Source organism: Lissotriton vulgaris, chromosome 1_2 (assembly GCF_964263255.1).
Source record: "Lissotriton vulgaris chromosome 1_2, aLisVul1.2, whole genome shotgun sequence".
Taxonomy (NCBI): domain Eukaryota; kingdom Metazoa; phylum Chordata; class Amphibia; order Caudata; family Salamandridae; genus Lissotriton; species Lissotriton vulgaris.
The window spans coordinates 166,872,109-166,889,571 of NC_141686.1; the positions used below are offsets into that span (position 1 = coordinate 166,872,109).

Below are 17,463 nucleotides of genomic sequence, written 5' to 3' on the forward strand. Positions count from 1 at the left end.
AAAGTGCAAAATAGATAAATGCTGCGCTTTCCTCTTTCCGAATATCACACAGGTCCCTGTTGCTCCCGGCTGAAGAGCTCCTGAGGCGAGTGCAGGCAGGAAGGAGGCAGTGGGTCAAAATGAAGGGAGGTTGCCTAACTCTTGCCCCATATTCCCCAGAAAGCCACCTTTTAGTTGGGCTCTACCCTCTTGAATAAAAGGAGGAGCTTTTACCCCTACGCCCGCCCGCCATTACTATTCTGCCCCGCCGTTGCCACGTGGCCCGCTCCTACCAGATGTGTCTCCATGTGGGGTGAACCATTACGCACAAGAGGGGACCCCTGAGCAAGGACAATCAACAGAAGGAGCTGAGACCACAACTTTGAGGTTAAATATCTGATGCCATATTATTTTTCACATTATACAGTGGAATAAAACGCACTCATAAATAACTTCACAACGTATTTATTAATGACACCATTTTGGAATGTTCCTTACAGAGACAGCTAGGCATGTGCAGTTCCTGACTAGCGTCAATGCCTAAGGGCTTAATTTGTGCCGGTGCTTAGCTCCGGCACTTATATGACAGGGCCGGGTCTACACTCTACACGCATCTGCTGCACTGCGCGCACCAGACGCACATCACATTTTTCAATTTAACTCACACTACTGTGTGTGTCCCTCCCATGCATGCATCATAGCACTGTAGTTCAGGGTGAGAATACGTGTAATGTAACTGTGCTGGTGCAAAGCGCCCCAATACCGTCGGTTCTAATTTGAGCCGTATAAAAAGTGCAAAAAAGAAAAAAACGTCACTTCTAGGATGTGGGTGAGGTGCATTGGTAGAGCTGTATGCGGGGCTTCTCTAAGTGCAGGGGGTGCCACAGCCCGGAGCTTCATTTGGAGAGCTGTGTGCCTTGAAAACGCTTGGCGCTGTAATTGATACAAGACATCATCGAGGCGCTTTGGAATGCAGACCGAGGCGCATTGGCAGAACTAAATGCAGGGATTACTTAGAATGCTGGAAAGGCGGATTGCTGTGCATTGGAAGTGCTGCCTCTGGATTAATTACAGTAACAGTAGAGAGTGTGGCATGGCAGGGTTGGGTTGGGGGCGCTCTGGTGGGATGGGGGAATTAGACAGCAAAGCGTACCTGCTGGCATATCAAGGGATGCTGCGGGGCACGGCTGAGGTACCTCGGTGGAGGTATGTGCTGGGCTCACTTCTAGATTAATGAGGGCTCCTACAGGGCACGGCGGAGGTATCTGTCCCTGGCGGAGGTTGATTCTGCTTTCACTTGCGGATTAATGAGGGCTGACAGAGGGCACGGCTGAGGCACCTCGGTGGAGGTTTATTGTGCGTTCACTTCTGGATTCATGACGGCTGACAGAGGGCTCAGCCGAGGCACCTCGCTTCAGGTATGTCCTGAGCTTACTCATGAAGTATTGACAGGGATTTAATTGACAGGTAAGGGGGGTAGCCATCAAATTAAAATATCCCCCAAATGAAGCACACCTTATTCACACGAGCACAGGAAGAGAGCAACCCCAACCTTCATTAGAAGCGCTCCTTCCATCAATCCATACTTCCATCCTCTCAGCCTTTATCTAGTCGTACATCCATCTATTCCTACACCCATCTGTCCATGCCTTCACCTTCCCATCATCCACCTATTCTTTCACCTAATCATCCTTTCACACTCCCTTCCTCCATCCTTTCTCCCATCTGCCCATTCTTCCACCCTCCCATTTATTAAACCTTCCACCCACTGATTCTTTCACTCTTACATTCATTCTTTCACCCTTCCATCTATTCTCCCTCTCACCATGCCATCCTACTCCTGACTACTGTGTGTCTGCCGGGGTTAAGACTCACACTGTGATGTTGTAAACGAATTCTAGGCTGCACTGACTGGGCTCCGAGACAGCCTTTCAGTTTTGGGCTGACTCAGCTCCATTGATAGTTGAGAACACCTCTTCGAGCTGGGCGCGGGAGAGGGATTCAAAGAGGGTGCGTGCTGGGTTTCTTTTGACATGTTTGAGCAGTGGAAGGAGTGGATTGAAGAGAGGTAGTATGGGCAGGTCGAGGACACTAGGTTTTATTTCCAATTTAGGAGAGGAGGTAAGCTAACAGGAGAGGTTGATTGGGGCGTGGCAGAAAACCAGGGATAATTTTATTTTAACAGTTTGGTGGAGAGGAACTGAACAGAGGTGAGTAATTTCGAAGGTTTTGTGTGAGGGTGCAAGGAAGAGAAATACTGTTTTTAAAATGTGGAGGGTGTAGGGGAGAGATTGTCAGAGAGTGATGGGTGACAGACACCACGTTTACTACTGTGCAGGAGAGGGCACACGTGTGGCCATATGGTGCATAAGCCTTCCTATGTCTCTATGCTCCTGAACAGCAGATGAGAGCAGTGAGAGATGAAATGGAGAGGCCATACATAATAAAACATTGAAGATGGATAACTGTGAATGAAGGAGATGTTGTTAGCCTTAGGGTTCTGAATTACATCATAGCATCATGACAACTCCAGCATGTCATTCAGAGCCCCTTCCGAAAAACATCCCAGCTATTCACAGTTATTAATCTATAATTCGCTGTTATTTTGAGAGAACTTCTTTGCAGTGCTTCACATCTACTTTGTCCACGTCAGACCCATGGGCATGAAACAATTTAAAATATTAAGATTACGGAATGGGAGAAATCACAGAGATTTTTATAATAAGGCTTAACGCTAAAATCCTAAAAGAGTAAGTGAAGGTGTAAACTGACAAAACAACAATATTAAAACATTTTGTAATATTGTAGCAACTGCAAACATTTGTAGAAACTGATAACTATGCATCACTCACTGAGTACCGAATATGAATGATCTGTTTCCCAAAAATGACGTTGCGTTACCTATTCTATCATGCTTGAGTTTAATGGAAGTTGAAATGCAATTTTTTGTGTGTTTTTTGCACAGCCTGCCTGGTGACAAATTTGTTCTTGTTGTGCTTCTTGTTCTCTGCCAAAGCTCTTTGAACTCCTGTGTTGTTGTTTTGAGTTAGGAAAAAGGTAGGTAACTCCTGGTGTGCTGCTATTAGAAGCAAAGATGACAAAGAACATACAGGAGTGAAATAGAGGGGCAGGGAGTGTCTGGTGGTGTGTTAAAAATGTAGGAAGGGTGCTCAAACCTACCCCGCCCTGGTACTCGGCACCACGACTTTCTGCAGCGCTGGCGACAGCAGTTTCAGAGCAAATTTATAGCCCCGGCACTTCATTTTTTACAAATTAAGCACTGCGGTTTGAAATCTCATTGTCTGGCTCCTCTTCAGATGCTCCTTGCACCTCTCATCCATTTCAGGGCCTACACGTGATTGTGAAGGCCTCCCAAAATCTTGCCTAACCAACTCCCTCGAGGGAGGAGCAAGGCCGCTAAGATGTAAATCTAAATAAGCATGCCAGAGGTATCTCCTGAAGGACCCCTTGCACCCTTCAGAGAGATGAGCCTTGGCAGCAGGGTTATAGCTTGGTTCACTGGTGCAGACCGCACCACTCTCACCCCCAAGGGCCACAAGATGGTGCTACCAGCTACTTAGAGGGTCAGAAACAGCCGCTATGCGCCTATCCACTGGCCCCTGCCAAGAATCAAATCTCAAACATCCCCACAATGTTCAAATATATAGTCAATAGTAAGATGCCAAGTTAACCTGTAGTTTCGCTGCTAACCACAGGCCCACCTCACCACAGGCTGGCCATGAATCTCCTACCATTAGGCCTCCCACAAACTAATGCCAGGTATTGAGATGCAAAAACAACAAGCATTTGCAATGCAATAGGTCTCGCATTTACCTGAGTTTGAGCTATTGATCCCTGGCTAACGTTACCATATGACCCCATATCACAAGCCCTTTATTTTCCAGTCCTGGAGTTTTCTTTTAGAAATTATTGTTTTGGAGTGTTTTAATCACTGTAGATCATTTGATGTTAAACGAGGACTACAACTCCCAGAATGTGTCTTATTGTAACATGGGAGGCCCGCTGAAGCACAGAGCCACTCGTGAGATTGCAACGTTGTGTAAATTTGTGCCTCCAAACTCAGTGTTTGCAGTTGCTATGATCGGTGACGTCACGTGGGAACCCTGCCTTTGATTGACTTGCATAAGAGTGCACAAACCTGCTTGGGCACCGGGACTCGGGCGGAAGGAGAGGCAGAGACTGCAGAATGCTATGGAGTGCAGAGTGACTGCAGAGTGACTAGGGAGTACAGAGTGACTGCAGAATGCTAGGGAGTGCAGAGTGACTAGGGAGTGCTAGGGAGTGCAGAGTGACTAGGGAGTGCAGAGTGACTGCAGAGATTAAGCTAATGGCAATGTAAATGACAATGCCATTTATTTATCTGTTTTCAAAACCAACACATAAATACAAATTTTGCCATTTACAATGCCAATAGCTCTAACTTTTCCAAAGGCGAAACCATTGCATTGTAAATGCTTGTTTGTCCGGCGTTTCGGCCTGATCCTCTGTCTGGTGTTCCGGGAGGGGGTGGCGGGGTTGGGGGGGGCGACATTTTCCTGTGTTCTGGTTGATGGCTTGGTTCGTCTTCCGTCTTTCTCTTCTTCTTTTCTAGCTGGTCCCGCTTCTTTTCGTGGGTCGGTTTCTGCCCGGAACAATCTCTTTGGGGTCGTTCTGGATTTCCCTGGCCTTGCTTTCAGGTTGAGCGTGGCTTGGTCTGGGTGCTCGGATAAGTGGTGCTTGCCAACTGCTGGCTGCGCCCGCCTGCTCTTTCTGGTCCACGGCTGGGGGTGTTGGCGTGGGTCCTTGTGCTCCTATCTCTTGTTTGACTGGAGCCTAGCGCGACTGCGTCTCTCTTCTCCCACCTGCCATTCTTGGCTGTGGGGTTGTTCTGCCTTGTCCGTTGTCTCAAGACTGAGGCCGGTTCCGCTGTCCACTTCACTGGGGGTGGGGGGTTAGAGGGGTGTGTTTTCTGGTGGGGGGCTTTGCTTCCGTTTTGACCTCTTCTCCTTGTTGTCTTGGGGTGATTCTCTTTTCCTCAGTACTCCTCTGCCATTGTCTGTCCATTCGGGGCTCTCTGGCTGACGTCCCTGGTGTCTTGACTGAGCTTGGGGTGTCCGGACCTCTCTTTGTCCCATCCTTGCTTCCTTCTGCTTTCAGTACCCCTTTTTTGCATCCCCTGCTGGGGCTCTGTGTTTCTTCCTACAGGGGGGCTCTCTCACAGGCCCTCCTCCCTTCTGGTTATGGCTAGGGTATCTATTCTACGTTAAAGAATCTGCGGCTAGTAGTCTCAATTAGATGTACGAGTTACTTACCTTTGGTAACGGAGTATCTGATAGAGTTGATTCTAGCCGCAGATTCGGTCAAGTCCCGCCCTTCCTCCCCGTTCTGCGAAGACCCTTAGCTTGGTCTTCTGCACCCGCCTGCCTCTGGGTGGTTTGTCTTTGTCACATGGATATAGAAAGTGCAAAGGGCTCTATTAGTATGCCCATCCCCTGGTTTTGGGAAGACTAGTTGCGGTACCAAATTCATTAAATTCATCAAAAGCAGCAGAAAATTCAATTACAATTCAAAATTTCATTAAAACATCATACTTTTCCTAGCATTAATTGAACTGAAAATAAATGTTGCGGCATAAAAACAAATCTCAGATTCTCCTAGCGTAAACAATGGTTTAAGATAGATGGTTCTAAAATTCAAATACAGGTCACATAAAAGTAAAAAGTGCAATCCAATAATATCAATGCAGTTTATGAGCCTAGCTTCATAAATGGCTTGATACCTCAGTTAGCCCAACATGATTAAATGGACAGACACTTCAATTTCATAAAATGTGAATAAACAATACAGATACAAAAAAAGCAAATACAAAGAGAAAGATAACCCCACATTTCATCCATCAGACCTGCAGTCATATCTATCAACTAGCTTATCCATACTATCATACATACAACACTAAGAAATAAAGACAAGACAATTCAAAACATAAATGGGAATCCAATGAGTCAAGAGCGAGAAACTGATGGTATGACTACGTTGTGCTGATACGTCTCAGCAGTTTCTTCTCTTGTGTGTATCTCTGACAGGATGGACTAGCATTTACTTCTGTATAAAGTGAGCATATATTTAACAGGTGTATGGCCTGGTTTTTGTGCAAATCTGAGAACTGCGTCATCCACATACAACTCGAATTGGTGCTTATTCACAAGTGGAAGGTCCTTTCCATATTTAACTAGGTAGCTGAAATGCAATCTTGTTGAACCCGCTAACTGATTCCATAGCCTCAGTGCATTTCACATTTCGCCCAAAACAAACCCTTGCGAAGCATTCCTGTATATCAATCAATCAGTGAGCCCCCACCCCCATCTCTGCCATTATGCCCCAAAGCTATGAGCGATTAACTGTGTCAAAAGGGCTAGTCAATCCATGAATGCCAGATGAATGGGTATTTAGCAGTTATTAAATACAGCTTTAGGTACCTTCTGCTGTCCCTAGACCATGGCGGAATCCATATTTTATGAGTCAACTTAGCATTCTAATCGGCCCAAGACTCAAGCCTAGCCAAAAGAACACTACCTATGATTGGCTGGTAACAGGCAGAATAATTTCTATAATCCGTTTTAGGTCTCGTCTGGCATTAGCAGTGCGCATGCGCTGCCCCGCCATGACGAGTGCTTTTTGGAATCAATACTGATTCCAAAACGTGCACGCAGAGAGACAGAAGAGACAGTAAATGTGCATGCGGGGATTGGATGCTTTACTGGCGGCGTAACACTCTGGGGTCTTTTTTTTTTGCTGCCAGCATTGTGAGTGGGGAACCCCTGGGTCGCACTTGTTTATTTTTCATGCGCCTTGGTGCGTTTGTCAAGGTTTATGTGAGCACGGGCCGCCTGGGTTGCGCTTGTTTATTTTTCTTGCGGCTTGGTGCGTTTGTCAAGGTTTAAGTGAGCACGGGCCACCTGGGTTGCTCTTGTTTATTTTTCTTGCGCCTTGGTGCGCTTGTCGAGGTTTAAGTTTCAGTCAGTATAACGGGTAGATGAGGTGCAGGCACGTCCCTGCTCTGTGGATGTAAAACTCAACTCCACTCCTTACCGAGAGGAAAAGTAAATAGAAAACTGGAAACGTTTTGAATTGGTGCTGGAGCTGCGCCCGCCCTGGAAATGACGCCACGTTGGAGGTGTCTTGTTCCAGGTGCCGTTGGGGTGCAGCTCCTTTCTACTCCGGCCTCCCGCTCTACCACGGTTTCCCTTGCTGGTACCCCGCCATTCTTCGAATCCCCCCCTCCTTGCACTACCACTAGGTACCCCTGTCCCTTACTCTGAGCGCATGCTTGTTATATTTTAGTTGTAGTATGGGATCTGTCAGTGCAACTCAGGTTCGTTCAATTGCCAACTATCGCCATTGTTATTTGTGGCTTGATTCAGGCTTTATTTTGAAGGTGATGGCGCCCTGTGCAATCTCAACTGTGGTTTGCAAGTTACAGTGGACGGAGGGCAGGGCAATGAACTGCAGGCCTCCCACATGAAAAGAGGGACAAACGTGTTACTTTTCATTTAATAGTAGCAACCACAGTCGGAATCTGGAAGTCCATCCAGCAACATATGGTCTGTCTTTCAATTAGATGAAATGGTGCTTTAACTGTCCCCACCTGCGATGTAAGATGACATTAGGCATGCTTGCTTGTAGAGTCTGGCAGGAGGTGAAGTAAGTAGGCCACAAGGTGGACGGATGAGCACCCTGGCTCCTCTTGGTTAGGCATTGCATCTCACGTTACCCTCCTCGTGTAGGAATCCAGCAGTAGCCTAGAAGAATGGCTAGTGAGTCACTGCTTGTAAGCCACTAGAACAAGCATTAAAAATGCAATAGGTCTCACCTTTGATTAAGTTAAAGCCATTTTCTTTGCTAATGGTATTGTATTGGAAAGCAAATGGCTTTAACTTAATAAAAGGCGAGAACTATTGTATTTTAAATGCTTGTTGAATATGGGTACCATATTGGCTTCTAGCCATCTGACTTGAAATGGAAGTTTAGTAACAGACCTTAATACATTTGTTATTATGTTGGTGCTGTTATCTCCGTGCACTCCTCAAGTTTTTCAACGATGTTTAAACAAGTTCTTAGTGGCGCAATCCTTGTCGCACTGTGCCTTTCAGTGCCTTATAGTGTTATGAGAGTATGTGGTCATTAGATCACTAAGGACGCGCTCATTTAACTTGAAACTGCTTCCGCGTTCGGAACGTCGCGAAAGCTCCACGTTGCATGAAGTAAGTTACACTGCCACCTTGCTCTTTTTGCTTCGTCTCTTGTTATAGTCAATCACACGTTTGGTTTTCCATCCGTTTTATTATGTACTCTTTTGCTTCGTCTTGTGTTCGATCCGCCTCAGTTTTCATTAAGCGTTTTTTCCACCTCCATTCAGCATGCCTATTTTTCTTGGTATCCTTTTCCCCACTCTCTCTGCAGAGCTGGCCACTGAGTTCACATTCATCCACTCTAGTTTCAGCATATTGTTTGCGATATGTTTCCTATGCTTTTTCTAATGAACTTATAAAGTGTATATTGTTGTGTGTACTGCAATCACATGCATCCATTTGATTTGTTTTGCTTTGAATGCTAAGGTCCTGTATGCTTTCATTCACAGGCCCCTGATGAAGGGTTTTCTCTGTTCAACCCGAAATGCATTGGGCGTTGATGTAACGCAATGAATTATTCATGATTTCAATGAATGACTCAATATACTTGAACCTAAAAGCATAAAATTCTGAATCAATAAAGAAATCGATGATTCTACAACTTTGAAGACTCACCAATTTATGAAAGTTTAAATTGAAACTTAAAAATGTAAATTTGAGAAGAAACCGCGCTGGTTTCAAGTTAAATGAGCGCGTCCTTAGTGATCTAATGACCACATTTATTATTATGTGACACGTAAATCTAAATTTTCTTTTTAAGATGTGTACCAGTATTCCATCCGTGTTCCCAGGGCCTTGCTGTTGGGGCTTTCCTTAATGGCTAGGTTTACCTCTGCTACTTCAAAAACGGGGTGAAAGCCCTAAAACTACTTTCAATGGGCCTCGTTTTCCTCCACAATTCTCTCAATATATTCATGTGTGGAGAATATAGCTGGCTGAAATGATTTACCCCGTTTTTCGTGGGAATCAGAGTTTCCACATTTAGAGTAGCTCTCACTAAAAAAACGTTGGCTAATAACCCTTCCAAATTCTCCGCTGTATTTTAATTCGCATGCTCTAATGAGATCTTGCTATGCTTGATTTATGTTATCACTCTCTCTGGTATATCGACCTCTTTATAAAGCTGTGTACGTTCTCCAACTTCCTCGTGAAACTGATGTTCCTTTTAAAGAGCTCCTAGTACTTGTAATTTTATGTGGGCCAACGAGCAGGCTCTATTTAAACCATCCTTGTGGCTTTGTAATTCTTGTAACTTTGTTGGTGGTCAGCCTATGTTTTAGCGATGCACCAAGGGACGTTAGGAGTTCATTTGATCTCGGTTGGATCTGTATTAGAATCTAACCAGACTCTGCAAACCCTTCCCCCCACCAATAATGTGCATCATAGATCGAAATAAATGGTTAGGATCCAAATCATCAATTCGATCAAAACACCTTTATTTTTGCAATAGTGTATTTATGCTAGTGCAGGGTCTATTGCTGCAATGTCTGCAGACAGTTTTAGCTTTACAGAAAGTGGGTTGTGATCACTACAACATTCTGCAGCAATATAAAAGGCATAGATCCAGAAAAAAAGCTCCTGGAAAAAATAATGTATAATTAATAGCAGTACCAAAACCCCCACTAATAAATGAGGGCTTCATTTTATCCACTGCTGTACGTACTTATGCGGCAACTAAAAGGTTATAGTTCATCAACAATCGATTGAGAGCCTCACCACATTGGTGATGTTTAAAGTGTCTGGTATAATTGCCGTCAACATCGGCCAACCCACAAACTGCATCTGCCATTTGTGACGCAGAGATACATTAAAGTCTCCTACCCAAATAATATTGACTGCTGACTTACTGTTTAAAATAAACGTATCTAATTCACATTCTAACGCATTTATTTTTGTTGTGTTACTTCTTGAATTAAAGTTATTATAGAATAAAATAATCAATGTAATACTTTTTCAGGTCGACGACAAGAACATACAACCATTGATAATAGAGTGAAAAGACAATAATTTTCATAGTGCTAATTTTAGAGGTAGTTGAAATTAAAATAGAATTCTGTATTTGGTAACTATGCCTGCAACATTCCAAGAAGTTATCTGACTGCTTTTGTAGTCCTGTTAAACTAGAGTAACTTCAGTAGTTACAGAAAGAGGGTCAGAGTCTAACGAGATGTAGCCCATTTTTGCAGAGGGTGTGATCAGCATTGCCGAAAAAGGCAATCCCTCTCTTTCCGGGAATTGAATGGGGAGAAAGGGTTTATGGTTTCTACATTATATACCCTGGCAGTCGAACTTTTGACTTCTATCCCAAGGGGTCTTGTACTTCTGCGTTAGACAATAAATTCTAAAATTAGCCTTGGGGAAGTGTCCTAATGCTATCGGCATGTGCAGCGGCTTGACTGCAGTGATATAAAAGGTGTTTAACATCAGTAGGATTCTTCAAATTCACCACATTACAATCCCCATTGCTACTGTTTGGACTTTGATCCACCCATGGTACCTTTTGACCATGTTGATTTCCCTGAAAAGGTCAAATCTGTTGCCTGGGTGTTTCTTGAATCAATACACTATTTTATTGAGTAATTCTACCCAATTTTCTTCTTTTGTTTGATACATGGTAGGGATATTTTCAAGAACAATCGCATTAGTTGTGGATGCTGGGGGTAGTTGTAGAATACCCGTACAATGTGTCGATTCATTTAAGGACTTTAAAGTCAGTTGGAGCTTGATGTTATAGCAGCACTTGCCTTCCTCGGTCTTGGTTGAGAGGCGACCTTCTTTATCTTCATTGCCTCCCTAGATACCGGGTAATCATTCATCCTCTCCAACTAACGGTTCTGTTTCCCATCAGATATCTGGGCAGGCCATTACCTAGATGTTCCTGAATTTTGGCTCCAAGACTTTTCTTTCCCTGTGTGTGAAATTTTTCTGTTCGGTCTATTACTTGTCCAACTTTCAAGAAACCCTTGCTCCAAGTTGCCCGCTCTTTCTAGGACCTTGTCACAAAAGCATTTAATTCTCTCCAAGTTTGTTAGACTTTTTTATGATTGCATCATTTTGGGAATATCGGTTATCAGCAACTCCCCACCCCGTTGACTATCTCAAGAAGTTTAACTGACTTCCTAACACTAGTGCTTTTAGTAATAGTCTGCATGACATGAATATCATCTTTTTTCTTTGGTGCGGGTGAGTTGTCAACTTGCAGAGCGCTATCTGGGGTGATTAAAAGAAGGTCATTAAATATGCCAGGATTGTTCATTGATCTTTGGGCATTATCAGCTCTTGCCGGAGATGTTGTTTTACCATAGTACTTAACAGAAGGATTGGTAAGACTCAGCGGTTCAGCGTCGACCGAAAGGAGTGTGTACTGGTGCTGGGTTTCCAGCCGTTCTCAATCATGTCGGTCTCTGTTTATCACACCCATCACACTGGTGAGAAAATTGGAAATTGAAGAAACTGTTTTCACTCTCTGAGCTCCCCCCCTAACCCCTCCCCCCCCGTGGACTTAGTTGATTTTTCTTATCCAAAGTATCAGCACTTCACCTTCCCTCTATTGTGGTTGTAGGAAAACAAGAATCATAGCATTTTTATAATGCCCCTAGCACCTTCCTGCGGTTAAGTGGTGCACGTTGGAAACCCGACTCATGGGCTCATGGTGTTGTGTTGTGGGGGATGGAGTCCTAAAGCAGTCCGTGCAGCAGGCCCCCCTCCTGCTCTTAAAAGCGCTTCACATTGGAGCACTGCATCCTGGATTCTGTGGTAATGTGTTGTAAAGAATGGGAGTCCCCAAGCAGTCCGTGCAGCGTCCCGCACCATGTGCACCCACCTGCGCTTAAAAGCGCATTTCAATGGAACCCTGCCTCCTGGGTTTCGTGGTGTTGCGTCGTGGGAGATGGAGTGCGAAGACTCCACACTGGGAACTTTACTAAATGTAAGTACCTTCTTGAATTGGGCCTTGTGATATGATTTATATTTAGATAAGTGTTTTGTCAGGATACTAGAGTACATTTTAGTGTCTGCTCCTGTTAGTGAAATAAGCAGGTAAGAGGGCTGTTTACCAGGTGGTTCCCCGGTATTTCCACTCTCCGCTATTGTGATTATGAAAGTGTACAACAGGAGGAGAAAATGCCAATCAACACATAATAAAGCCGTGCTAGTGGTGTCCAATGTACGTTGTAATATGCACTTGAAATCACCAACATTCATTAGAGAAAGAAAGACCCTAGAAAGCCACCAAATAAATTATTTATTAATTTCAGGCTGATCTTCATTAGTCATAAAGCAAGCAGCTAGAGCTGACCACTAGGCCTGTAGCTGAAGTAAGTATCAGCTCTGTGTTACTACAATGTATACTAGGATTTAAGACTGCAGTAGCCACTTCTGTTTTTTAAGCACCTTGTGTTGTGTATATTTTAAAATGTATGTTACTATCTATAAAAGTCAAAATTTATCACCTGAAGATAAGCTATGTCGGATTTAAAACGTTCATCCCTGGCCTAACTGTTTCCTCAACGCATTCAAGTCTTGAACATTCATAGAACTTGTACACAAGTATTCCTGCATATAAATTAATTCGTATTTATCTTTTAACTGTTGTATAAATAATAAGTGCTACCACATTTTCTCTCCTACTTTTCTTTCCATCTTCCAATCCTCCCTTACCACCACCCATCTTTTCCCTGCTTTCCCGGTATTCCCCCATTTCTCTCTCTCGACAAACACCTTATACCACCACCCCCGCCTCCTTAATAATGTTTAGAGTGTGGACAGGTGTTCTTTCTTGATGATGCTGAGCTGCAAGATATTGAGGGCCATGAACAAGTATCCTTGTTTGCTCTTATATTTCTAAGAATCTGCTCAGATTAGCAACTATGGATTTTCAGTCTTGAGCAGAAATGTGGTCCTCTGCCCTTTCCATGACGCCATTCTTTACACAACATCAACAATTATAGTAATTTCAACATGATTGAAGTTCTCTCATATTTTGTGTATTTGTATAGCGCACAGCTCACCCAGGAGGTATCCTGGCGCTATCTTCCGTGTTCACCACCGATCATCCCATAGGTCAATCTATTCCACCGATTCGTTTTTGCAGAAGGGACCTTGCATTCCACCTCCATTCAAATATTTCAGTTCTCCACGGCAGAGTATCTTGAGTCCGTAGGATTTGAGCTTGCGCTCCCTGGTGCCTTCAAATCAGCACTGAAACTTTACTTTATTCTCCTTCTTTGGGTGTTTCAAATGAATCATCAACAAAGATCTGACATGTGTAACTGAAGGCAGACTTATAAACCTTCTTCCTCTTTGTGTTATCAAAGACCAGTTGCTTTCATTCTAAAGTCACGTAAGCTAGGCAGTATCATGCATGGAGGTTCTCCAGCTACTACTTGAGGGAACATAGCCCGGTGTGCTCTAATAATCATTAAATCCATAATTGATTCCACCTTCAGAATTGGTTCTTCAATAAAATCTGCCATGAAATGGTTGGACCATGTCTGATCTTCTGGGTCCTTGGGGAATTCTTGAATCTCAATTACTACCTGCTTGAGCAATTTCTAATCTTTCCTTGGTTATTTTCACAGCTCTGCAGTACTCTCTTTATACAACTGTGTATAGTTTATATCCACTGTAGTGATTTTCTCTTTCACTGCTTGAATCTTTTTTTAGGGTGCCTTGCATTTTCAGACTTGCAGCTTTCAACTTATCCCCCTCAAATAAAACTTATTACCCCATTGTTTCCGTGTGTTCTTTTTTATAGAGGTCAGAATTGGTACAAAAGGTTAGAAATATTGTTGGCACTATCCCATCTTTACATAGTGTTCTCCTCCACTATTGATACTATATTTCTACAATAATCCACTAAGACTGAGCATTTCCATACTAAATTAAAGGAGCGTGCTTTCTCTTCTCAAAATCTAGGACATTTGGGAAGGGCATCTGTATATATCCATGCTACACATTTGGGGATACGTTATGCCCTGTGCGGGAATTTAAATTGCTGCAATTTATGAATCTCTCATTTTTTTGCCCTCGGGGTGGGCAGTCTAATCAGATCTCCTATTCCAGGTCATACTTTCCCGGCGCAGGTCTTGGGCCCACATATTTATTCATTTATTTAAGGGGTTTTCCATAGCACAGAGTGCCACATGGCAGAAGGTGTCAGAGCCCTTTAGAAAGACAATAGATAATACAATCGTTCTTTTATTGCAGTACAGTGCCAAATCTACATTTTTAAGCCCGAGGGCTTCAGATGAGTTGTTTTTCATTCCAGAAGGTCCATGAGCAGCAAATTTTTGGGGGATACAACAAACATTTTTGTTTCGGTGTAGATAGGTTGAAATGTAAACTGTTCAGAGTATGGATGAGTGATTTTTGACTTTGATTCGTCCTGCTTGTTCTTGTGGAACTGAGTTTAGTTGGTCTAAGTCTGTGTTTGTGCCATTTTAGTGTGAGCAGTCATTGAATCTCTATGGGATCCAGGATAGTATGTATAACTTAACATGTAATGTTCTCACATCAGTATGGCCTCGTGATGGGGGAAGATTTTCCTTTTCCAACTGTGCATCCTGCCTGGTCACTCGCCAGCCCCACCCTTTCACAGATCTACTTTGATGCCAACATCCAAAGCTCGCGCAGGCAATGCTGTTGCTGTGTCGGTCCGCCCTTGCAGTTCTTCTTTTGTTTCCAGGCCCTGGTTGGTAGAGTCTGCACCATTCGCTGACACCTCTGTGACCTGCGTATCGTTCTCCTCTGTGCTTGGACCATGGATCATTAACAGTGATATTAGGGCCTTGCTGCACTTGCAATCGACTGGTTGAGGATCTCAATTCCCATCACTCCATTCTACCTTCTTGGCTTTGAGGGAGGCAGGGATCCAGCCTCAGCAGTCACCTTCTATCAGGCTCTCTAGATAGTCTGCTGGTGTGCTCTTGATGGTTTCAGTTGTGCAGATTTCTTTATTTTCTCATTATCTTTTTCCGTTAGTAAAAGCAGAATTTTACAACCTCGCCTAATCTGCAACCCCACTGATTCAAACATTTCTTGTCAAATTGAGCATGATTTCTGTAATTTCTGAGTGGCCTCGCCATTGATGGCTTCCAGATTTCTTCGACTTTTATTAGAATAGAAAAAGAAACATTGACGTGCATGATGGATCTTCTCTTCAGGCTCTGTGGCAGATTTCACAATCTCAGCTAATAGTCCATGACCGTGGTAGCTTGGCACATGGAAATCTCCAGTCTGCCAATGTGAGTTTACTGTAGACTGTTAGAATAGTCTGAGAGGTCTTTACCAGGTTATCTCATGCCTTGAAATGGGCCACTGCTGATAAAAAAAAAAATAGTAAGTACTATATGGGATTCAAAAAAGACAATATTACCCACTCGTCTTTATTGGGCTTCTTCTAGTTTGAGCTTTTACCCAGTAAAGTGCGCCTAACTGCTGTCATTGCTCACAGGAAGTCCTTGTGACAAAGGAACTCTTGTTGGGCCTTATTTTATTCTTATTCCACATTTTGTACATTTCTGGTCCTTTTTCACTTTATATCTGAAAAATAGAAATGACTGTTGTTTCCCTGGTAGTCAAAGATGTTTTTTCCAATGCTGACTGGATTACATCAAGGAATGGATTCAGTGATTTCATGTTGCTTTGAAGGAGGCATTCTAGAAAAAAAACATGTTTATTGAAAACACAAATTGCCACTTTAAAATATGTTTTGTGATCCTGGACCTCGTTGAAGATATTCCGTTTTTATAAATTCAGTAACGTCACCTGTGCTGGTGAACAAGGAATTAAAGTAAGTACGTTTGGTACTTCTTCTAACCTAGTAAAATAACTGCCTTTGACATTACCATTAGAAGTGCCTCCTGTCTCGCTTCTAGAGATACATATCACATGGTCATTATTTTCTTATGCAGCTTCAACACAGTCCAAGAAACAGAATCAAGATAAATTAACTAAAGGTTTCTTACATCAAATGTTATTCAAATGAACATGATTTACTTAGTGTGTCATTCCTGGGTCATTGCCTGTTGTTGATCATTGTCCGCATATGTGGGTAATTACTGTTTCTATGTTAATGATCTACCTGAAACCGGGGTGTGTTTACCCATCGTTGATTCTTTCTGCTGGTGTTTTCTAAAGCAGTCTCTTGTTCTCCCAACAGCTGAATTCACAGCCTTCAAGTAGCACCAGCTCCACGACAAGCACTTCTTCTGAAATTCCTTGAGTCGCTCAGAGCTGGAACTCTCTTCTGTTCCATAAAAACATATTTAAGAATTGACACCCATTACTAGATTGGAGCAGAATGAACTACCAGTCCTGGTGCAGAGGGGCCGAAGGAGGCACCCCTCAGGAACCTGAACACTTTGCCGACAGTGTTGCACCAACACTCAAACCCATGCGTCCTCTGCAACATCATTCCTGGGTGGAGAGGGCATGCACTTTGACCTTTGGGCGCAAAGACATGAAGGGAAGGACTGCTGCTGCTGCTGCTGCTACTGCTTGGGAAATCTGCTTGGAATGGTCTGCAGGTTGCCTTTCTCCCTAGAACAAAATTCGGGCTCTTCATTCAAGGGAAGGCTATTCCATCCCGTGCAAGAAATCACTCTTCGACCGCCTCTTGGGATTTACTCTTACTAATCAACTGGGCAAAATGCAGCATCTCTTTTTCCTGAAAATTCGGCCGTTCAGCATGTGGAATCAGTCTACCCGAAAAGAACTGATTAGGACTGGGCAAGGGGAGCTGCATGAAAAGGTTATGGGAATCGAGATGCTGTATCCTTGTTCAATTTATGCTATCGCCTGACCCACGACGACTCTCTCTCCTTTCTCGCTTTGGCCATGGGTCTGGAAATTCCTTTCATCAGTCCAACAACAAACTGAAGTCTAAAATGTAGCAAGTGATTGTATTTTCATTGTCCTTCCTGGCCCACGTGTAGATAACCAGTCCTGCTCCAGAAAATGATGGCCAAGTCTGGGGCCTGATAAACTGCAGACATGCACTGCAACCGGTAATTGTGTTGTCTCTTCTTTTCATTTATGTTTTTCCTTTCATGGAGCACATTACGCTTAAACATGTTTTCTATACAGTTTAATGAGAATAGAAACCTATTCCAGTTTTCAGCTATACTCTTTCCACATCTGGAGAGCAAGCAGAATATATTATTTTGTTAAATAATGCTCTAAAAACGTAAGCATACAATTTCAGGGATATTTCCGAAAGCACCAGAGCATTTTGTCTGTGAAACATATATTTTGGGTGTGCTTCACGTAAGATTTGCTGGAGGTTTATAATTGC

At 43.4% G+C, this 17,463-nt stretch overlaps 1 protein-coding gene across 1 annotated transcript in view; it reads left to right on the forward strand.

Moving 5' to 3' along the window:
• The window catches only part of BRAF (B-Raf proto-oncogene, serine/threonine kinase), a 759,203-nt gene extending 742,023 nt beyond the window's left edge, over positions 1 to 17,180 (forward strand). Inside the window, exon 19 of the mRNA XM_086953040.1 lies at positions 16,330 to 17,180. Coding sequence (XP_086809166.1) covers positions 16,330 to 16,352 — 23 coding nt within the window. The 3' untranslated portion in view covers positions 16,353 to 17,180. The remainder of the gene's footprint in view (positions 1 to 16,329) is intronic.
• The last annotated feature ends 283 nt before the right edge of the window (positions 17,181 to 17,463 follow it).